Source organism: Stigmatopora nigra, chromosome 23 (assembly GCF_051989575.1).
Source record: "Stigmatopora nigra isolate UIUO_SnigA chromosome 23, RoL_Snig_1.1, whole genome shotgun sequence".
NCBI lineage: Eukaryota > Metazoa > Chordata > Actinopteri > Syngnathiformes > Syngnathidae > Stigmatopora > Stigmatopora nigra.
This window is the reverse complement of record NC_135530.1, coordinates 2,964,306-2,980,989: the sequence shown is the minus strand read 5'-3', so window position 1 is coordinate 2,980,989 and position 16,684 is coordinate 2,964,306. Positions and strand designations below refer to the sequence as shown.

The 16,684-nt window shown below is 54.2% G+C and overlaps 4 protein-coding genes across 6 annotated transcripts; all 4 read right to left on the bottom strand.

Annotated features, from left to right (window-relative positions):
• Window positions 1-307: 307 nt before the first annotated feature.
• mansc1 (MANSC domain containing 1) lies at window positions 308-3,132 on the bottom strand. Its single transcript, XM_077709711.1, has 5 exons — window positions 2,941-3,132; window positions 2,560-2,675; window positions 2,230-2,460; window positions 2,025-2,165; window positions 308-1,956 (listed from the first exon to the last, which is right to left on the bottom strand). Exons 3-5 carry the CDS (start codon window positions 2,426-2,428, stop codon window positions 818-820), a joined length of 1,479 nt encoding a protein of 492 aa, XP_077565837.1. The 5' UTR covers window positions 2,429-2,460; window positions 2,560-2,675; window positions 2,941-3,132; the 3' UTR covers window positions 308-817.
• Window positions 3,133-3,458: 326 nt separating this feature from the next.
• On the bottom strand, window positions 3,459-4,796 carry c4h11orf98 (chromosome 4 C11orf98 homolog). The gene is made up of 4 exons (XM_077709704.1): window positions 4,639-4,796; window positions 3,915-4,039; window positions 3,744-3,841; window positions 3,459-3,667 (listed from the first exon to the last, which is right to left on the bottom strand). The coding sequence occupies exons 1-4, from the start codon at window positions 4,675-4,677 to the stop codon at window positions 3,546-3,548; spliced, it is 384 nt and encodes a 127-aa protein (XP_077565830.1). The 5' UTR covers window positions 4,678-4,796; the 3' UTR covers window positions 3,459-3,545.
• A 162-nt stretch (window positions 4,797-4,958) lies between these two features.
• pthlha (parathyroid hormone-like hormone a) lies at window positions 4,959-6,787 on the bottom strand. The gene is made up of 2 exons (XM_077709703.1): window positions 6,460-6,787; window positions 4,959-5,694 (listed from the first exon to the last, which is right to left on the bottom strand). The coding sequence occupies exons 1-2, from the start codon at window positions 6,573-6,575 to the stop codon at window positions 5,337-5,339; spliced, it is 474 nt and encodes a 157-aa protein (XP_077565829.1). The 5' UTR covers window positions 6,576-6,787; the 3' UTR covers window positions 4,959-5,336.
• A 3,100-nt stretch (window positions 6,788-9,887) lies between these two features.
• On the bottom strand, window positions 9,888-16,399 carry phf21b (PHD finger protein 21B). Of its 3 annotated transcripts, XM_077710066.1 has the most exons (14): window positions 15,891-16,389; window positions 14,110-14,154; window positions 13,828-14,037; window positions 13,040-13,123; window positions 12,722-12,976; window positions 12,543-12,659; window positions 12,419-12,470; window positions 12,270-12,346; window positions 12,134-12,188; window positions 11,858-11,880; window positions 11,504-11,662; window positions 11,356-11,422; window positions 11,014-11,117; window positions 9,888-10,939 (listed from the first exon to the last, which is right to left on the bottom strand). In XM_077710066.1, exons 1-14 carry the CDS (start codon window positions 15,942-15,944, stop codon window positions 10,736-10,738), a joined length of 1,506 nt encoding a protein of 501 aa, XP_077566192.1. In that variant the 5' UTR covers window positions 15,945-16,389; the 3' UTR covers window positions 9,888-10,735. The 3 variants fall into 3 exon arrangements, with proteins under 3 accessions (XP_077566192.1, XP_077566190.1, XP_077566191.1); XM_077710064.1 differs by having other exon boundaries at window positions 12,270-12,470; window positions 15,891-16,399; XM_077710065.1 differs by having other exon boundaries at window positions 12,270-12,470; window positions 13,828-14,034; window positions 15,891-16,396.
• Between the last annotated feature and the right edge of the window lie 285 nt (window positions 16,400-16,684).

Below are 16,684 nucleotides of genomic sequence, written 5' to 3'. Positions count from 1 at the left end.
ACTTCTCCGCTTCACACGCCAAGGCAATCGATTGTGACACTTATGGTCATTTTTTCCGCAAAATTACGTCCTAGTGATTTTTTTGGATCACGTCAACCCAGACAAAACAAGTTGTCACCTCCCACTGCATAACTCGAATGGAAAGCAAGGAGTTAGATATTTTTTTCCTGTCAACCTCGTATCATTTGTAGGTGAAAACGCCCCTCTTGATTTTTCTTCGGCTGCAAACCTTGGAAAGTTGTGCGCCCAAATTGAGCCATTCTACACACTTTTCACCATTAAATAACATTTGCTTTTGAGCTCCAAATGAGAAACAAACGTCACTATTTAATGCGTACTTGTAGAAGAAAACCACTGCAAAATCAGCGCTAGATTGGAGAAGTTGATCAAATTCGGAACAAGCGCTTAAGCATGAAAAGTAAAAAAAAAAAATACCAAAAAAAAACAAGTGATGAAAATTGGCCGTAGATCTGTCGCCGTCTGCTGGTCACAAAGGGGCGCTGCAGCCTTACTGTGAAGAAAAGCTTGAAAAAGGCATTGAGTACAAGAAAAAACGCCTCATGTGAAAACGTGTTACATCCAAAGTGTGTGCGTGTGTCAAGTTAATCAATATTATTATTTAGTGAATGTGTTGAGTGGAGAAAAATACGTGCATGAAATTGTTATTATTATAAACAAAGTCTTTATGTGCCAGTCATCTGTTTAAGAAGAGTCTTCCTGAGTCGGACGCCGTGGCGGGGACGTCCAGGCGCGTCCCAACTGAGACACACTCGCGCTGACCAAATCCCAAGTCTGGCCATACTTTGCCGTTTCCCAGTCACAGGTCGTAGTGCAGGTCGTTGAGTTCCAGCCGGGTGTAGTGACGTCGGTCAAAGGACTCCATGGCCTTGCGCCCCGCCGCCGCCAAAGCTAGCAATAGCATAGCCGCCAGGGCCACCGACAACGCCACCGTGCTGCTCCTCGGCCCCGTTTTGGTGACCGATGCGTTTTGGTGATTGTCGTTGAGCGGGGCCGCCTCCGACGCCGTTAGTGCGGGCTCGGTCAACGTCGTGGGGGGCGGAGTCGCCGGTGGAAGAAGAATCGAGGGGGATGGAGTCGCAGGTGGAAGAGTCTTGGGGGGCGGAGTCGCAGGTGGAAGAGTTGTGGGGGGCGGAGTCGCAGGTGGAAGAGTTGTGGGGGTCGGAGTCACGGGTGGAAGAGTTGTGGGGGGCGGAGTCACTGGTGGCAGAGTCGTGGGGGGTGGAGTCGCTGGTGGCAGAGTCGCAGGGGGCGGAGTCACTGGTGGCAGAGTGACAGCAGGCGGAGTCACCGGTGGCAGAGTCGCAGGTGGAAGAGTCACGGGGGGCGGAGTCACTGGTGGAAGAGTCACTGGTGGCAGAGTGACAGCAGGCGGAGTCACCGGTGGCAGAGTCATTGGATGGGTCGCGGGGGGCAGAGTTGTCGTTTCAATCGGGAGGCTGGCAGTCTTTGGAGCCATTGTCGTGCTTGGGCGCGTCGTCGTCTCTGCCAGCGGAGATGTCTTCCGAGGTAGACTCGTCATTGGCACGGTCTTCGGAGCCAAACTCGTCGTGGTCGTCGTCCCGGCTCGGGTCTTTGGGGGCGTCGTTGTCGGAGCCACCCTCGTGGGAGGAGGAGTTGGCCTCAAAGCAGGAGTCACGGCGGTCCTAGGAAACTCCGTCGAGTTTGCGGGGGGAGGAGTCGCAGCGATGGGGACGGTTGCCGGAGATGTCAATTTCACGGGCAAGTCGCCGGCAGCCTCAGCCTCCTCGTGGCCGCCGCCCGGCCGACTTTTGCTCTTTTTGCCTCCTTTGGGCTTGTTTTGCTTTTTGCCCGTCTTCTCAACTTTCTTGGCCGCGGCGACCGTGACGTTCGCCAGAGGGGCCGCCACCACGGTCACGGCCACCGGTCCGTCGGTCGCGGCGGACACCGGATGGACGGCGCTCGGGTGGGTCAAACCTGCGTGAGAGGGCGGAGTCGTCACAAAAAGGGAAAAAAAGGAAGCGAGCGGAAGGATAGGAAACCACCTTTGAAGATGTCGTAAGTGCGCACGCCGCTCGCCGCCTTCTTGAGCGGACAGTCGCGTTCAGAGGGGCAGTGGTATAGGAAGCAGTTGTCCTCGCCGTCGCGCTTGTTGCTATCAAACACGGCCACGTTGCACTTGGCGCCTGCGCAGAGCAGAAGTCTCGGTCACGGCGCCGTCCGGCCCACTCGGGTCGAGGCGCTTCTCACCGTGCCGCACTTGGCGGGAGCAGCAAGTGAGGACGCAGTCCTGCTCCGATGCCAAGACCTTTGAGTCCAGGGCGAAACCCGGGGCCGCCGCACGACCGTCCACTTGGGCGTTCTGATGCTGCCGCGAGTAGCAGCGCTCCGTTTCGGACCGGGACCAGGCCAGGGTCAGGGCCCAGGCCAATAGGAGGGCCCGGATCATGGCGGGCCGGCACAGGACGGGAACAAAATAACCTGGGGCAAATCCGACATCTTAAATTAACGACCAAAGATGAGCCCAAATAGAAAAGCCAAAAATAATTTTTAAGATTTAAAAAAAGTAGAAGTGCAGACCTTTGCAAAGAAGAGGAGAAGGCGTCTGTCAGGTGAACGTCATCTTCTCGGTCGTCTTCTTCTGGTGGGCTTCAGCGAAACCTCCGGAGTCCAAAGTGCGCCTGAACGGACTCTGACTGCAAGATAGATATGGACAAGTGTAAACGGACCTTGGAGCGACCCCGATGACGTCTTAAAAGCGTTCCCGATCCTAATCAATATGCGGAGTCATGGCTGAGCAAGCCGAGCTAAACAAGCTCCATAAGCTTCGTCTTCTTTGTTTAGCCAACGGGTGACGTCATCCCGATTGGAACGCTACAACGGTCCGCTCCGCTCGCGTCACGCCGAATACGACGGCCGGTACGCTTCGTCCGGTTCTATGCCCACACCTCCCTGCGTTACCTGTCGGCGGTGCACGGCGCTCGTCGCCAACGCGGTTCCGTCAGCGGCACGCCGGGGATTCGAAGCCGCCGAACCGATCCCGGACCAGCCGCTCCGGTACCTCTATGGTACCTGTCCGGTACCGCTCCGTCTCGGTGATGGCGAGGAGAAGCAGCAGAACGCAACGACTCTGGTTGTCTTGTTCCGGGCAGATGACCCATTTTTGGCTTTGTCCTCCGGGAGGGGGGATGGAAGGGAGAGGGCGGGGCTAGGCCAAGACGCCTATTTTTTTTCGCCATTTTTTTATTTCAATCGTTTTAAAAATAGCTCCATCTTCTTTTTTTTCAACATTCTATTTTTTAGATAAATATATCACTACTTATTTATAAATAAAATAGATGCAGTTTGCTTAAGTAATTAATCATAAATAACAATACAACAATTAGCAAGGCATGATGAGGTTCAAATTGTTTTGCCTATTTTCCCTGACACAAAGCTAATAGAGCATGCAGAAAAAATCAAGCAGAACAAAGGAAAGCATATTGGGGGAGGGTTAAAATGTATTTTTTGGTATCCAAAAAAAAAATCACTGTACACATTGGTGATGACGCCCCAAAAAATCTCTTTTAAACGCTCGTCGTTGGCGTTTGAGCGTCTCCCGCCTCGTCCATGACGACGTCCTGGGAGCCCGCCGCGCCCTTCGTCTTCTTAGCCTTCGTCTTCATCGGGATAGAAACCGTGGTTGCCACTGTTTGAGACAAAAAAACAATAATCAATCCGGGTGACATCACAAGCTAACTAGCGTTTATTCCTCGCCAAGTCACCTTCCATTCGCGCCTTGTCGTTTCGAAGGTGCTGGAGCCGCTTGATGAGCTTGCGTTTCTTCTTCCCCGACAAAGTGATGTTGGCCCTGGGATTGGTGCTGCGGTGAGAACAAATGAGAAAACCCCAGTGACCAATCCGACCCATTGGGCAAGCGCAAAATGTGGACCCACTTCCTCTTCATGAGGTGATGCCTGGTGATGAGTCCTTGATCCACCACGGCGCCCACGATCTGATTCTTCTTCCTCCTCTGTCGCGACAGAACCCGACGGCGCTTGAAGAGATTCTTGCCTAAATCCTAGCACAACACAACCGGTTGACTGCCATTAAATGATGACATTCTTCAATATCTTTCCCTTCAGAAAGCCCCAAAACAGCAGGATTAAGAAGTTATGATGTAAACATAGCGTCTGTTACGCTTGTTTTTTTATTTTTCATGCATTTTAAACAGAATAGCTTGCTACAATGTTCTAATATTTCGACTATAATACTAGCACTGGTTTTGCCCCAAGATAAATCACTTCCAACCCTCCGAAATACGTCTATCCACACGGTTTAGCATCCCTATTTAAGATGACCGCGCTTTAGCTAAAGCTAATTTGTTGTAGTTTCTTTAATAGGTCGAATTCTTCGAAACTTCTTTCTTATCTGCTCAAAACACCGCCTTCATTTCACATACCTTCACATAAAAATGACATTGGTTGAATTGTACTCAATAGAAGAAGAAAAAAGTTCGACGTATTCAGCCTCGAGGAAAAACTGGATTTAGGGAGTTTTATTTGTTGGCGTCCGAGGCGCAAAAGAGCCGGAAAACGCAGTTAAAACTAATCGGCCTAGACCTGCTGTGATAGCATCTTGTTTCGTTTTTGGAGAGCGTTTCAAGTTGCCTTTTCTTACTGTTTTGGGTCTGTTGATCTTGCCTCCGGGTGCACCCATGCTTGTTTTCTTGCTTGCTTGCGTGCTGCGGACTGGCTTCTTCTTCCCATTAAAGGTAGACGCTACGGCGTAATGCTGCCCTCCTCGGGTGACATTTGGTACTGCACTCCGGCTCACACGAGCACTTTGTTTTGCAATGCGATGTGTTTATCCGAATTTGCTCCCTGATCAGATTAAGTCTTTTCTAATGGACGCGTCGATCCATTTTTTGCTAATTTGTCAATTTTCCCCTCTCCATTCAATTTATAATTGAAAAAAGGTAAAGAAGACGAGGCCAGCGCCGGCGTAGTGTCATACGTTTAATTTCAGTGCAAGTTCCAAACACAGCCAGCAGGGAAAGCCATGGTTGACACGAGGGCAAGGAAAAGGGGAGATCAAAGTCCAAACTGACAAGTTTGTTGGTCTAAAGTGCTTGATGGTGGAAAACCAAAGCGAGGACATCCAATAAATACAGCATTCGAACCGAAATAAGTTACAAGAATGAAAACAAACAAGATTCATTTTCACGTCACTTTCTATTCTACCACTTTTTTCTTTCTATGTACACAATAAATAGCCATTTCTTTCGTCTGGTCTTTCCAAACAGCCGGACGACTGCCTGGGAGTCGCTCCTTCTTCTTCTTCTGGTTTTTCAGCGCCTAACGTCGACCCGAGCTCGCTTAGAACGCAGGGCGCCGGCCGCTACCGTCCCAGGGGCGGGGCAACGGCGGCGAGCGTGCCCTCCGCTTCTTCTTGTCGCCATCCTTCCGCTTGCCGGCCCGGCCTTTCTTACGGCGCTGCTTGCCGTCTCGGAACGTCTCGTTGCTCTCTCGCGGCGGGCCGGCGCCCTCGTTCTCCTCCGCCGAGTCCTTGCTCCCGGCGGGGTTCTTGGAGCGTGGGGGGTCGTCCTCGTCGGCCCGTCGGATCTGGGCCGTGTGGACCTCGTCCAGGAGCTCCTGCAACCACATGCGGCGCTTAAAGTCCTGCAGGGTGCGTCCCTTGTCGTGCATCAGCTGCGCGTGGGTCACCGAACGCCTCCTGCACAAAAACAAAAGGCCGATTTTTAAAGGCTACGCTAACATGTGGTCATTTCCCGTCAAAATTCTCATGGAAAACGCGGATGACGACCCCGGGCCCGTGGGATTAACTCGGGGCGGCACCTGGCCGGCCGCGCTTTGATTTCAGACCAGATGGGTTGAAGCCAACCGGCGGCGGCGGCGCTCTTCTTTTCCTTTCTTCCCGAGAGCTGTCCGTCTTGGCGTTGTTATCTTTCCCGCCGCCCGGATCGGGTTACTCAGCCGTTCGGGACGCTCAAGTCCTAAACAAACACGCGGGCCCGGCCGAGGCGGGAAGCCTGGGAACCAAAAGCCACGGCGCTCTGAGCATACAAACACTGCAAACACGCCCAAAGAGGAACCGGGTGGAGAACCTCCACGGGGGCCCTTCCCGAGCGGCCAGCGTCCGTCCAGAACGAGCCCAGTCCGCTTGACCTTTGCCCGCCAAGGCACCTTGACAGTTTCTCATATATAGTCCATTCTTGCCATCCATTGGCTATTTTCTGCTTCTGGGCGACTTTTTTCTGACCCACAACCTCTCAACAGAACCCAAATTTCTCTTTCTTGGTCCTCATACAAAGACTCAACTGTCATTTTCCATCTTTATTGGGGGACTAAAAACTCTAATCGGATAAAAAAACATGACTTTTTGGGTAAAGCGGAGCCCTAAATTGGGATCCTAACGAATCCAGGCCGCGTCCAGGTAGCCCCAAGAAAGCCAATGGAGAAAAAAATGAGAAGAACTTACATTCTGGCGGCAGGGCGCTGAAGCGGTGAAGCGTCCACGGGTCTGGCGTGATCGGGCGCCGGCGAGCAGAGCAAGAAGAAGGCCAGTACCAAGCCACGGATGCCCGAACGCCACATCTTGAATGCCCGATAAACTCTGTGGGAAACTTGCGAGCGATCTTTTCCAGGATCAACAAAAACAAGAAAAAGAATGTTCCAAGGAGGAAAGTCAGGCTGACACTTTCTTCAGCCAGTCGTTTCGTCGTTGTGCCTAAACTTGCCGCGCGCGCACACACGTGTTTCCAGATGTCGCGCCGATGCGGGAATGCGCCCACGAGCATCGGGATCAACGGGAGAAGGGCCGAGGGGCGGGGCCTGGATACACGTCGGGGGAGGGCGGGAAAAGGGCCGGGCGGGAAGAGGGCCGGGTGGTGGGAAAAGGGCCGGGTCGGGCCCCCGACCGATCCCCCGACCGATCCCCGTCCGTCCGTCGCCCCGCCGGGAGTCGCCTCGGACCCGGACCCGGACTTGGCGCTAAATCCAAAAACCTGGCGCCAGAAAACAGGCTTCCAAAACGGGTGGTGAAGACGAGGGACGCCCTTGCCGCCATGGCCACTAATTGACAGAGCGCCAACGACGGGCGTCTGATGCTAATGTTCGATAATGACCCGATGACTCAGGCGGCACGCTAACGAACATTAGCGCAAGTTGCGTAACTGGATATCATAACCCTTCTTCATCACTTCCGCGTAAAGGCGTCCCATCGGCGTTTCCGGACGTGGACGGGCCTCCACGAAATCACGTCAAGGGAATTTCCAACTTAAAATTTGCGGCCTGGCTTCGTCGACGCTGAATTCGACGGGCGCTCTTCTTTCAGGCGCCAATTCTATTTTTAACCAGCTGGAAAAATCAGACTGGATCACCAAGATGGCGTCTCGCCACCGAGTCTTCGGCGCCTTCCAAAGTGGAAAACGGCCTTAAGTGGGTTTGGAAAGACGTGCGACCGTTCGGGGACAAACTGCAATATCGCAAAAGGTCACGGCGGTGACCTTTTGGTGGTTCTCATCTCCCTTTTCAGTGACTCCGCCCACTTTGCCTTGCCGCATCCGTCTTCCTCCTTTACGTCGACAACTGATGAACGCACAACTTGCGGCGGGCCAAGCAGACGCGCTAAAAGGAAGCGCTAACGTCTTCCAGAAGGCGGAAAGTTGTCAAGGCCGCAAAAGCGACTCGGCGCTGGCGAGAGGCGTGGGATTGCGGCTTTTGCTAGTTGACCAAACTACGCGACTGGCCCACCGATTGTTTGTTTGTACTTCCGGGGAGCACGTGAAGCAACGCGGCGCCGACTCGCTACGGAATTCCCGGCATGGTCGGGGCCGCAAAGCTAGAGATCAACACGGACGCCATTGTGACGGCCCGCGTTGGGCAAACACGTTTATCAGATACCCGGAGGTCGTCCGGCGGGCATTCTGACTCGTTCTAGCGCTAGCATGTTAGCCAAATACGCTAGCTTGAAAGAAAGAAGGCGTGGGGCTTTTAGCCCTTGGGGGCCCCTGAAAAAGTCCCCGTCTTGCGCCCAATTAGCACGCACGACGCCCGCTATGAGTCAGGCCGTCAGATAGCGCTTTTGACAAGCACACTAAAAATAGAAACATCTTTTTTTCCAAGTGTGTCTTTTCATGCGAGCTTGGAAAAGTCACTTTCTTGTTCACAGCTTGACAGGAAACCACAACACGCGGCTCAATGGCCGCCCCCGGTTTGGCTTTGGGGTCTTGGTTTCGTTTCAAAAAGTCTTCCTCATCGCGTAACATGCTAAAGATGCTAACGCCATCTCTTATTGCATATGAAAAAGAGCAGAAAGAAGCTAAAATGGTGGACTTAAAATGGTCGGGTCAAAGTGTAAAGGCTTTGTTAACAACGGCGGTGCATCCGAGGACAAGGTTACCGCTAAAAAACGGCAACATTCCGGGAATGAGAGACATCTCCTTCTATTTTTAACCGCAGTCGGCCCCAAAAATATCGGCCACCTGGACTGTGCTTACCTTTGCGGCCGGCGCTCGTTTCCGGAGGTCACGCCGCCGGCTCGGCCGGAATGTGCGCCTTCCCTTTCTGACCGGGATGGAAAATATGTCAACAACATGTCACGGTGTCTCATCGCGACCCCCGGTTGACCACGCCGGGGCCCTAACGTCAATAAAAAAATGCCGTCGGGAAAGGAAATTCCGTCGCGGGCCAGAGGAGAGGAGCTAGCTTAGCGGCTAGCTTTTAGCGGCTAGCGCCACATGTTGGAGATCAACAAGAAGAGAAGAAGAATGTTCCGTCGTCTTCTGTGGTCCGCTTCTTTATTTGGACAAGCCGGCTCAGGTGTTCCTGTTTATGAGGCCACCCAGGAGTCGTCGGGAGGACGGGACCGTCGCCTTTGTGCGTCGGGATCCGCGGGTTCGAGACCCCCAAAAAAACCCGGCCCCACGGAAAAGTACCCGCTCGGACGTCAGTCTAAACAAACGCTTTGTTCGCGCCACGTCCTTCTCGCTGGGTGATTCCCAGCTATGTCACCCTCCCCCCTTGCTCCGGCACCCCCTTTCCGAAACGCTCTACTTTTTTTCCCCATCCATCCACATCTGTTGCAAAGATGCCCCTGGATTATGACACATCCGAACGGGACAAACAAAACGGCGGGGATGGTTAACAAGGTGCTAAAATGTCGCTAGCGGTGAGCTATGTCAAAATAGGGACCCCCACTACGCCCCCCTAACCCGAGGGGCGTCCAAATGGACTCAAGCTGTATTTAAATCAAGACAACGAACATCTCGGCTAATGAACGGTGGGCTATAGGTCGCCCCAAAGGTCACCCGGCCGGAAGCGGCTTGAAGAAAGGGGAAGGTGACAGTGTCACCACGCCATCTTTTCGGATAGCTTTAGCAGCTAGCGTAAAAAAAACAAGTTCAGGTTCACAAATTTGGGGGTCTACCTTCCTTCATGGGTCACCATACCCCTGGCTAAGAACAGATGGGATGTCCGTCGGCGTGGGCGGCGCCGACGTGTTTCCGGCACTGCCCCCCCACCCCTGGGCTCGTTAGGAGACATTCATCCGCCGCTAACGAGCGCCTTCACATCGTTTCGCGTCACATTAGCCTCCTGCTACACGCAGAAAAGAACAAGCACCCTCCTGACATCTTCACGCCTCGTCAGCTAATTATTTATTTGTTTTTAATACGCTCGTCACCACAAGAGCGTCGAACTGCCGACGGCCTAAGGCCCGTCCGGTGGGGGCGTGGCCAAACTCGTACGAATCTGCATTTCTTTAAGTTAGCTTTGCATTGCGTCACATGCGTACATCTGGATTTTGTCCATTTTCGTCCTTTGGGCAGAATTTGGGCTGATCTTGAGCAGAAGCCCCTCCCAGGGACTCTGCTAGCCCCTCCCCTCAATGTAATGAGCAGACTAAAGTTTCGTAGTTGAAATGTTTATTAAGGAATCACGTTTTTTTTTTTTTTCGTAAGAAGTCGGTAGAAAAAGTCAACTACTACGTTGGCATATTGAAGACAAAACACTTGTTCTACTGGCTAGTGGCAAGTTCCATCCGGCGGTGGCGGCGTCGACGACACAAACCAACGAGACATCTATTGTTTTTGCTGCTCGTAAAAGAATAGAAAAAGAAAAAAAAACATCTGCGGTTCAGTCCCGTTTCTTTGTTCAAAGGTGTGCTCTAATAAAATACATCTGTTGCTTCCTTGCCGCACAACCGCACAAGACCGCGTGCTGGGTTGAGGGGGGCGGAGTCTTTGATGATGGCCAAGGCGTTTTTTTTTTTTGTTCAGGGCGACAATAGATTTTTGTGGGTGCCGCTAAATAAAATAAGGCCGCTTATCCTTTGTTATTTCACCTTTGGACAAAAGCCATAAGCCCCACCCCCATTGATATCGAGACTTGGGGGCGTGGCCTCAGCGAGGCAGTTGGGGACGAGTGGTCGGCGGCGGCTATGTACAACCAAATACTACGTTGTGGGCGTACTTTGCTCTTAAATACTTTCTTGTTCTTCTTCTCGGAATACTTCCTGAATCGTTTTGGCAAAAAAAGAAAACAAAAAAAGAAAAGAAAAGAAAAGCTGGTGGCGTGTGGCAACGAGAACACGATAAGGCCGACAAACAACGAGCAAACCCCCCCCCCAAAAAAAAAACTAATCTCGTAAGCGCTGGAGTCTTGAAAAAAGTTGAAAAATTAATATAAAATAAATAAAGTCACATGTCCGCTTCTCCAGGGGCAGGGAGGGAGGGAGGGCGCTTTAAAGGGCGGGGCTAGTTGGCCATGTTGTCCCGGGACGGTCGCAAGGGCGAGCCCGTGGTGGCCCCGTTTTTGATCCAGGGCGACGGGGACGGCGACAGCGAGGAAGAGGAGGAAGCGGAAACCCGGATGAGCTTGACCAGCGCTTTGAGGCGCTCCAAGGACGCCACCGTGTCGCGTTGCTGCGCCGACAGACGCTCTCGGCGGGCCAGGCAGCGCTGCGGAGGACGGCCAATGGTCAGGCCCGAAAACTACGACCGCGACAGAGAGGGAAATTGACTTTTCCGCTTACTTTGAACGTCGTGTTGAGTTGCTCGTCTTCTTCCTCCAGGTGAGCGCACTCCTTTTTGAGTTCCACGTTTCGTCGCAGCAGACGTCGCTTTTCCTCCTGGCGCACTGGAAAGGCAAACATATTTTACAACAACATATTTTGCTACAACATATTTTTTCGCAGTAAAAAATGCCATATATTTCATTTTTAAGACCGCCCATATCACTGTGTCCCGGGTCTGTTTTGATGTTCTTTATGTAATACTCTAATGAGCCACAAGGCGGCAATAAAGTCCCCTCTTGTGAGCAAAGAAGCACTTTAGTGCCACCTTTTGGTCTTTCAAAGAGGCGGATTTGAACCCACCTGTCTTGTGTGTGACGTACGACTGCACGAAGTTGTGAGGCCACGACATATTCTCCTTATTCAAAACCTGCCGATGGAAAAAAACAAAGAAGAAAAACTAAATTAGAGTGAAAAAGAGTATTTGAAATCGGCACTAGTGAGGCAATACCTTCTTGTGACACTTGGGGCAGTACCAGGGTCCCCCGGGCGGGGTCTTGAGTGGCGGCTGGAGGCAGTCGGGGTGGTAGGCTCGCGGGCAGTTGTGGCAAGGTTGCAGCTCGCCGTCCCGCCGACACACGGCGCAAATCTCGTCTTGCTCCACTTCATCCTAAGGCCACACGGCGTAAACGGGTTAAGACAATGGCGGGCAAAAGTTAGAGAAAACAACAACAACAACACCCCCCTAAAAGGAGTCCAAGAGGAAAATAATGAAGCGGGTGGTGTTAGCCTTGGCTAACTTTTGCTAGCTTTGCCCTTGGCGGAATTAGTGAGGACGGAAGGCGCGAGAGAAGGCGGGACCTACCTTCCAGCAGAAATCCTCCGAGTCTTGCATGTGGATGGAAGCAGAGCACACGTTAGCCTTGAGGTCAAAGCCATGCAGAGGCTAGTGCTAGCATCAGCCACGCAAAGCTCATGAGCGGGCGGACACACAGACAGACGGGTGATTGGTCAAATGCTGAAGCGGTTTTTGCCGAGCGCTGGGCTCGTCCAATTGTCCAATTAGCTACTTCAGCATTCGCCCACCGTTTGGCGACAAACGGGCCTCCTCGGGTGCTAACCAGAGAAGCGCTAGTTTTACCTCGCGCCGACAGGAAGAGCGGGCCGTTCAGGTAATGCGACGCCAGACGCTTGCGCTGCGGACAAACACAAAGCGCGTCTGAGTCCCGTTCGGTGGGGAGGGACGACCGGGAGGCGGTGGGCGGAGCTTGGAATACCTCCGGTTCGAAGAGGCCGCTGTAGGCGGGGTTAGCCGTGCTTCGTCTTTTCCTCTCCTGCCTCTTCAGTTGGAGTTCTAAGAAAAGACAAACGTCAACAAAAGAAGCTAGCGCTAACGCTAACGTACGACGGCCGAACTTCTCGTCACCTTCCAAGTGCTCGTTGGTGACCAGACCCAGGGCCACCATGAAGGAGATTTTCTGCCAGAGATCAGAGTGGACAGGCGGGTCAGCCTCGGCGATCTCCCCGACGTCACGGAACCGGCCACTCACCTCCGGGTCCTCGTCGTTGGTCTTGACGCAGGCGGGAGCCGGCGAGGGATCTTGCGACGGAAGCGGGAGCGAGCCGCCCTCGCCGCTGCCGGGGGCCTGGGGCTGGATGATGATCACCTGATGGCGAGAGGCGGACGCTAGAGGGTGGCCCGGGAGCCGACGGCGCCGAGTTGACTCACCTTGACGGCCTCGCTGACGGCGGCCACCCCGTTGGCGTTGGCGGGCGAAGCGGCGATGATGGCGTACGCCACCCCGGCGCCGCCCGAGGCGTGCTGGGCGGGGCCGCCCGCATCGCCGTCGTAGGGTCGGCGACGGGGGGCGGCGCAGGCGGCGGGGCCCGAGCGCTCCGGGCTGTGCGGCCGCAAGGGACGGGGGACGGCGTCCTGGCGGGGGCTGGGTGGGAGGCCGTCCGGGATCAGCGTCTTTGGCCTGACCTGAGCACACCAGAGCGGGCTTTAACTTTCGCACGTGGGGGCGCCGGCGAGCGACGTGGGTACCTGAGGTAGCACGCTGGCGGTCAGTCGGTGCAGAGAGCCGACTTGAGGCACCTTCACGGGGACCAAACTCAGCGAGCTCAACATCTAGCGTGGAGAAGACAACAATCACAATTAAGGGGACAAACATTTTTTTCACATCTTGGAGAAGCCACAAAGTACGTGGAAATACGGAGACAACTTTCCCCAATCCGCCGCCCCTCCCCCCTTACTCCTTTTTCTTCTTCGGTTCAGTTGTTGGACTGCTGAGCCACCGGGAGGAGGGGGAGGCAGAGGGTGGAAGGCCAGTTCCCATGGCAACCACACTGAGGAAAATTCTCGCGCAACCACAGCTTTTATTTTCCTAATTGCGACTCTTTTCTCACAAGCACTTTAGGGGGGCGAGCGGGCGGGCCGCAAAGAGCCCGGGAAGGGGGCACCTGCTCCCTCCGCTCACTTTTCCTCTTTACGCTTCTTTCTCTTGCATTGGCAGTAGAGCCACCACTCCCCACAGGGGGGCGCTGCGGTCCCTTTACCGGGAGCCGACGGAACAATCGGCAGGGGTGAAAAGGTCACGCAGTGCACGAAAAGTAGCCAAAGAAGGAAGCCAAGAGGAAGAGCCAGTCTGGGCGCCGGGGCTCTTTTTTGTTCCCGCACTTGGCCGGGCTGACCCCCGACCGGCGGGTCTGAACAGTTTCCATGGCAACGGCACTCCTCGGCTCCCCCTCGCCATTCGATCGGCCGGCCGCCGCATCTTTCCGTGGCCGAAAGAGCGGGGAAAAAAATTCCCGTCTTAAAAATAACGGTCTCACCTGCGACGACGGATGAGCCCCGGGTCCGAGAGCCGCCCTGGCGCTCGTCTGCAGGTCGACGGGCGAGGTCTGCGGCGGCTCGGCGCCGTTGACGTGGACCGTCGCCGGGGTCGCGGCCGGCACCGTCGAGATGGCCACGGCCTGTCCGGGGGGCGTGAGGAGAGACAGTGGCTTGCCGGCGCCCACCGGGCGACTTCGGACGGCCAGCTTCTGGGCACAAAACACCAATTAAGTGTGTTGGACGGGCGGTGACGGAATGGGGGGGGGGGGGGGGGGGCTTACCTGTCCGTTGGGAAGATCATTGAGGCCTTTACACAATGTTTGATTCTGCACAAGGAAAAGAGTTGGTTAGCGTTCAAAATACAGTTTTATGTAAACAGAAAGGGGCCTTTGGCCTTGGTTCCGAATTTGAACCGTGTTCTAAAAATAGGTACGGAAATGTCTCCATCCCGAAAACGCCAAGGCCGGAAGGCTGCCGTGTTCTCGTATTTGAGCTCATCCTATGTGAGTAAGGCCCACAAGGCGTCATCCCGCATGAGGCGGCTGCTTTGGTGTTTTCAAGTGTGTCATTTTAGTGGCGAAAGTGCAAGAGGAGTAAAAAAGAAAAAAAAAGCCAGTGCTGAGTGGGCTTTCTGAGCGTCCGAATGCCCCCTCCCCCACCCAAAACAGCATCAAAGCAATCAAAATGGTAATGTTGGCCATGAATGGGGCCCATCCCCCCTTCCTCAGTCAAACTCTGCAGACTTTTTGCTCTCCATGTTGGGGGGGGGGTGCACCCCTTCGGTCTCAAAATGGACGCTTCCACTATCAACGTCAGGGGGAAAAAACAAGCCTTCTCGCGGAGGCTCAACTTGAACCAGTGCTAAACAACAACATTCCACAGCAAAGTGGATCGATCCAAGTCGAGCAGTACCGCTAGAACGACATCGACCATCTTACACCCCCCCCCCCTCCTTTCTCTTTCCCCAAGTCCTGCTCTCGCTTCACATAAACGTCGCCAAGTTGTGCGCCTCGCTTTCGACATGGCGTCCCCCGGAGGGGCGGTGCAAAAGAAGAGCCAGGTCGGGGGAAAGCTGGCCAGGGTGCTGAAGCTCGGCTCCGCGGTCGGCATCCTAGTCGCCGTGGGCCGTCTTTCAGCACCCCGTCGCTATCCTCTGGTCGGAGGGGGGAACGGATGCCGCCGGGACGCCGTCGAGAGCGAAGCCAGCGAAAACCACGTCGCGGACCAATCGTGGGGCGGCACTGCCGTCACGTGAGCCAAAAGCAATCATACCAGCGGACTAAGTGCAAACTAGTAACAAAATGGGCGACGAAAAAAAGAGGCGAAAAGGCGGCCGGGGGGTGCCGTCGACGTCGAGCAGCCTCCGCAAAAGTCGTTCAAAGAGTGAACGGAGTTGGCCGAGAGGCTAGCTAGCGAGCGAGCCGCTTCGCTGGCGCATCTCTCGGCCGCCGAAAACGCGTCTATCGGCTCAAAATGGACGCGAATTGTCAGCAAGTTTGACACCACTAGTACGCACAAACAACACGGCGGCTGGGTTCCAGCAACTTGTCAAATGAAGCGTCGAGCCGTTAGCGGCCCGGTGGCTAAGCTAGGCCGAGAAATAAAGTTTGTCCCACACACTCGGCTCGTCTCCGGCCGGCCTGTTGGATGTTTGTTGTTGTTGTTTGGGGGGTAAAATAAGGGGAGACCACTCGCCCCAGCATCAGCTTTACCTGCGGGCAGGGTTTGTGCATGTATTCGCACAAAGAGTTGGGGAGGCGCTGAGTAAAAAAGTCTCTCAAGTTGTAGTGTGCGAGAGAGAGGAACAAAGCGGCCATGGATGTTTCTTGCCCCTCATAAATATTCAGCTCGCGTCCCGCTCGCCAGCACAGCGCCGCATTAGCCGAGCTCCTTGTTGCTCGTCGGCCGCCTACAAATGACGGCGACGAGCGGCTAAAGTGAGCGGACGACGGAGACGGACGGTCGTTGACTTTCACCTCTTTGACGTCCTCCGGCACGAGAAGACGAAGACGACGGTGGCGGAGGCGGCGGTGGTGGCGGTGGCGACGTCGGCTGCGCTTACCTGATGACATTGGATTTCCACTTTGAGTGCCTCTTGTGGGCCTTGTACTTCCATGATCCGTCCGGCCGGGCACTTTGGACGCGATGGCCGTCAACTTTAGCCCGATTCGGGCTCTTTTTTTGTTCGCCGACAATAACAAGCCAAAGAACTACTACTAGTCGGCGGCTCGGAAGGCAAGTTCTCGCTTCTTTGGCAGCCCGGGACTCATCACCGACTTTCCGCCCGTCTCCAAAAGTGTCGGGAAGCCACCACCAAGGCGTCGGGCCCCGGATGGCTGCTTTGCGGGGGGCGGGCGACCGATTGGGACGTCGACGGGGGAGCCGCCGCGCTTCCTCGCCACTAATTTAAGTTGAAAAGCGGGGACTAGATTGTGTCCGAGTGCGCGGCTGGATTTCACTTTGCCTGGGGAAAAGTTGTGCTTCGGCTGTCAATGGTGATTCTCCGGTACCCGGATGCAGAGCACTCCTCCCCTCGCTGCCAAGTGCGCATGCGCTCTCGCCCTACAAACAAATACATACCCCGACCTACAACTAACTTGCAGCAGTCCACCGCTCATTTGAATACTATTCCCCAAACGAACATTAAAGTAATCAAACCGACCTTACTCGAACGTACACACGCCATAGGAACATAAGAAATATTTGTTCTATTGTTTCCAGGTAACGGAAAGCCATCTAAAACACATTGGAATTCATACCACTGTTATATCTTAAAGGGATAGTAGTAGAAAAGTGGATGGAGAACATGGGTGTAAAGTATAATGTTCCAAGTGACGAGTTTGGTTAACAATGAAG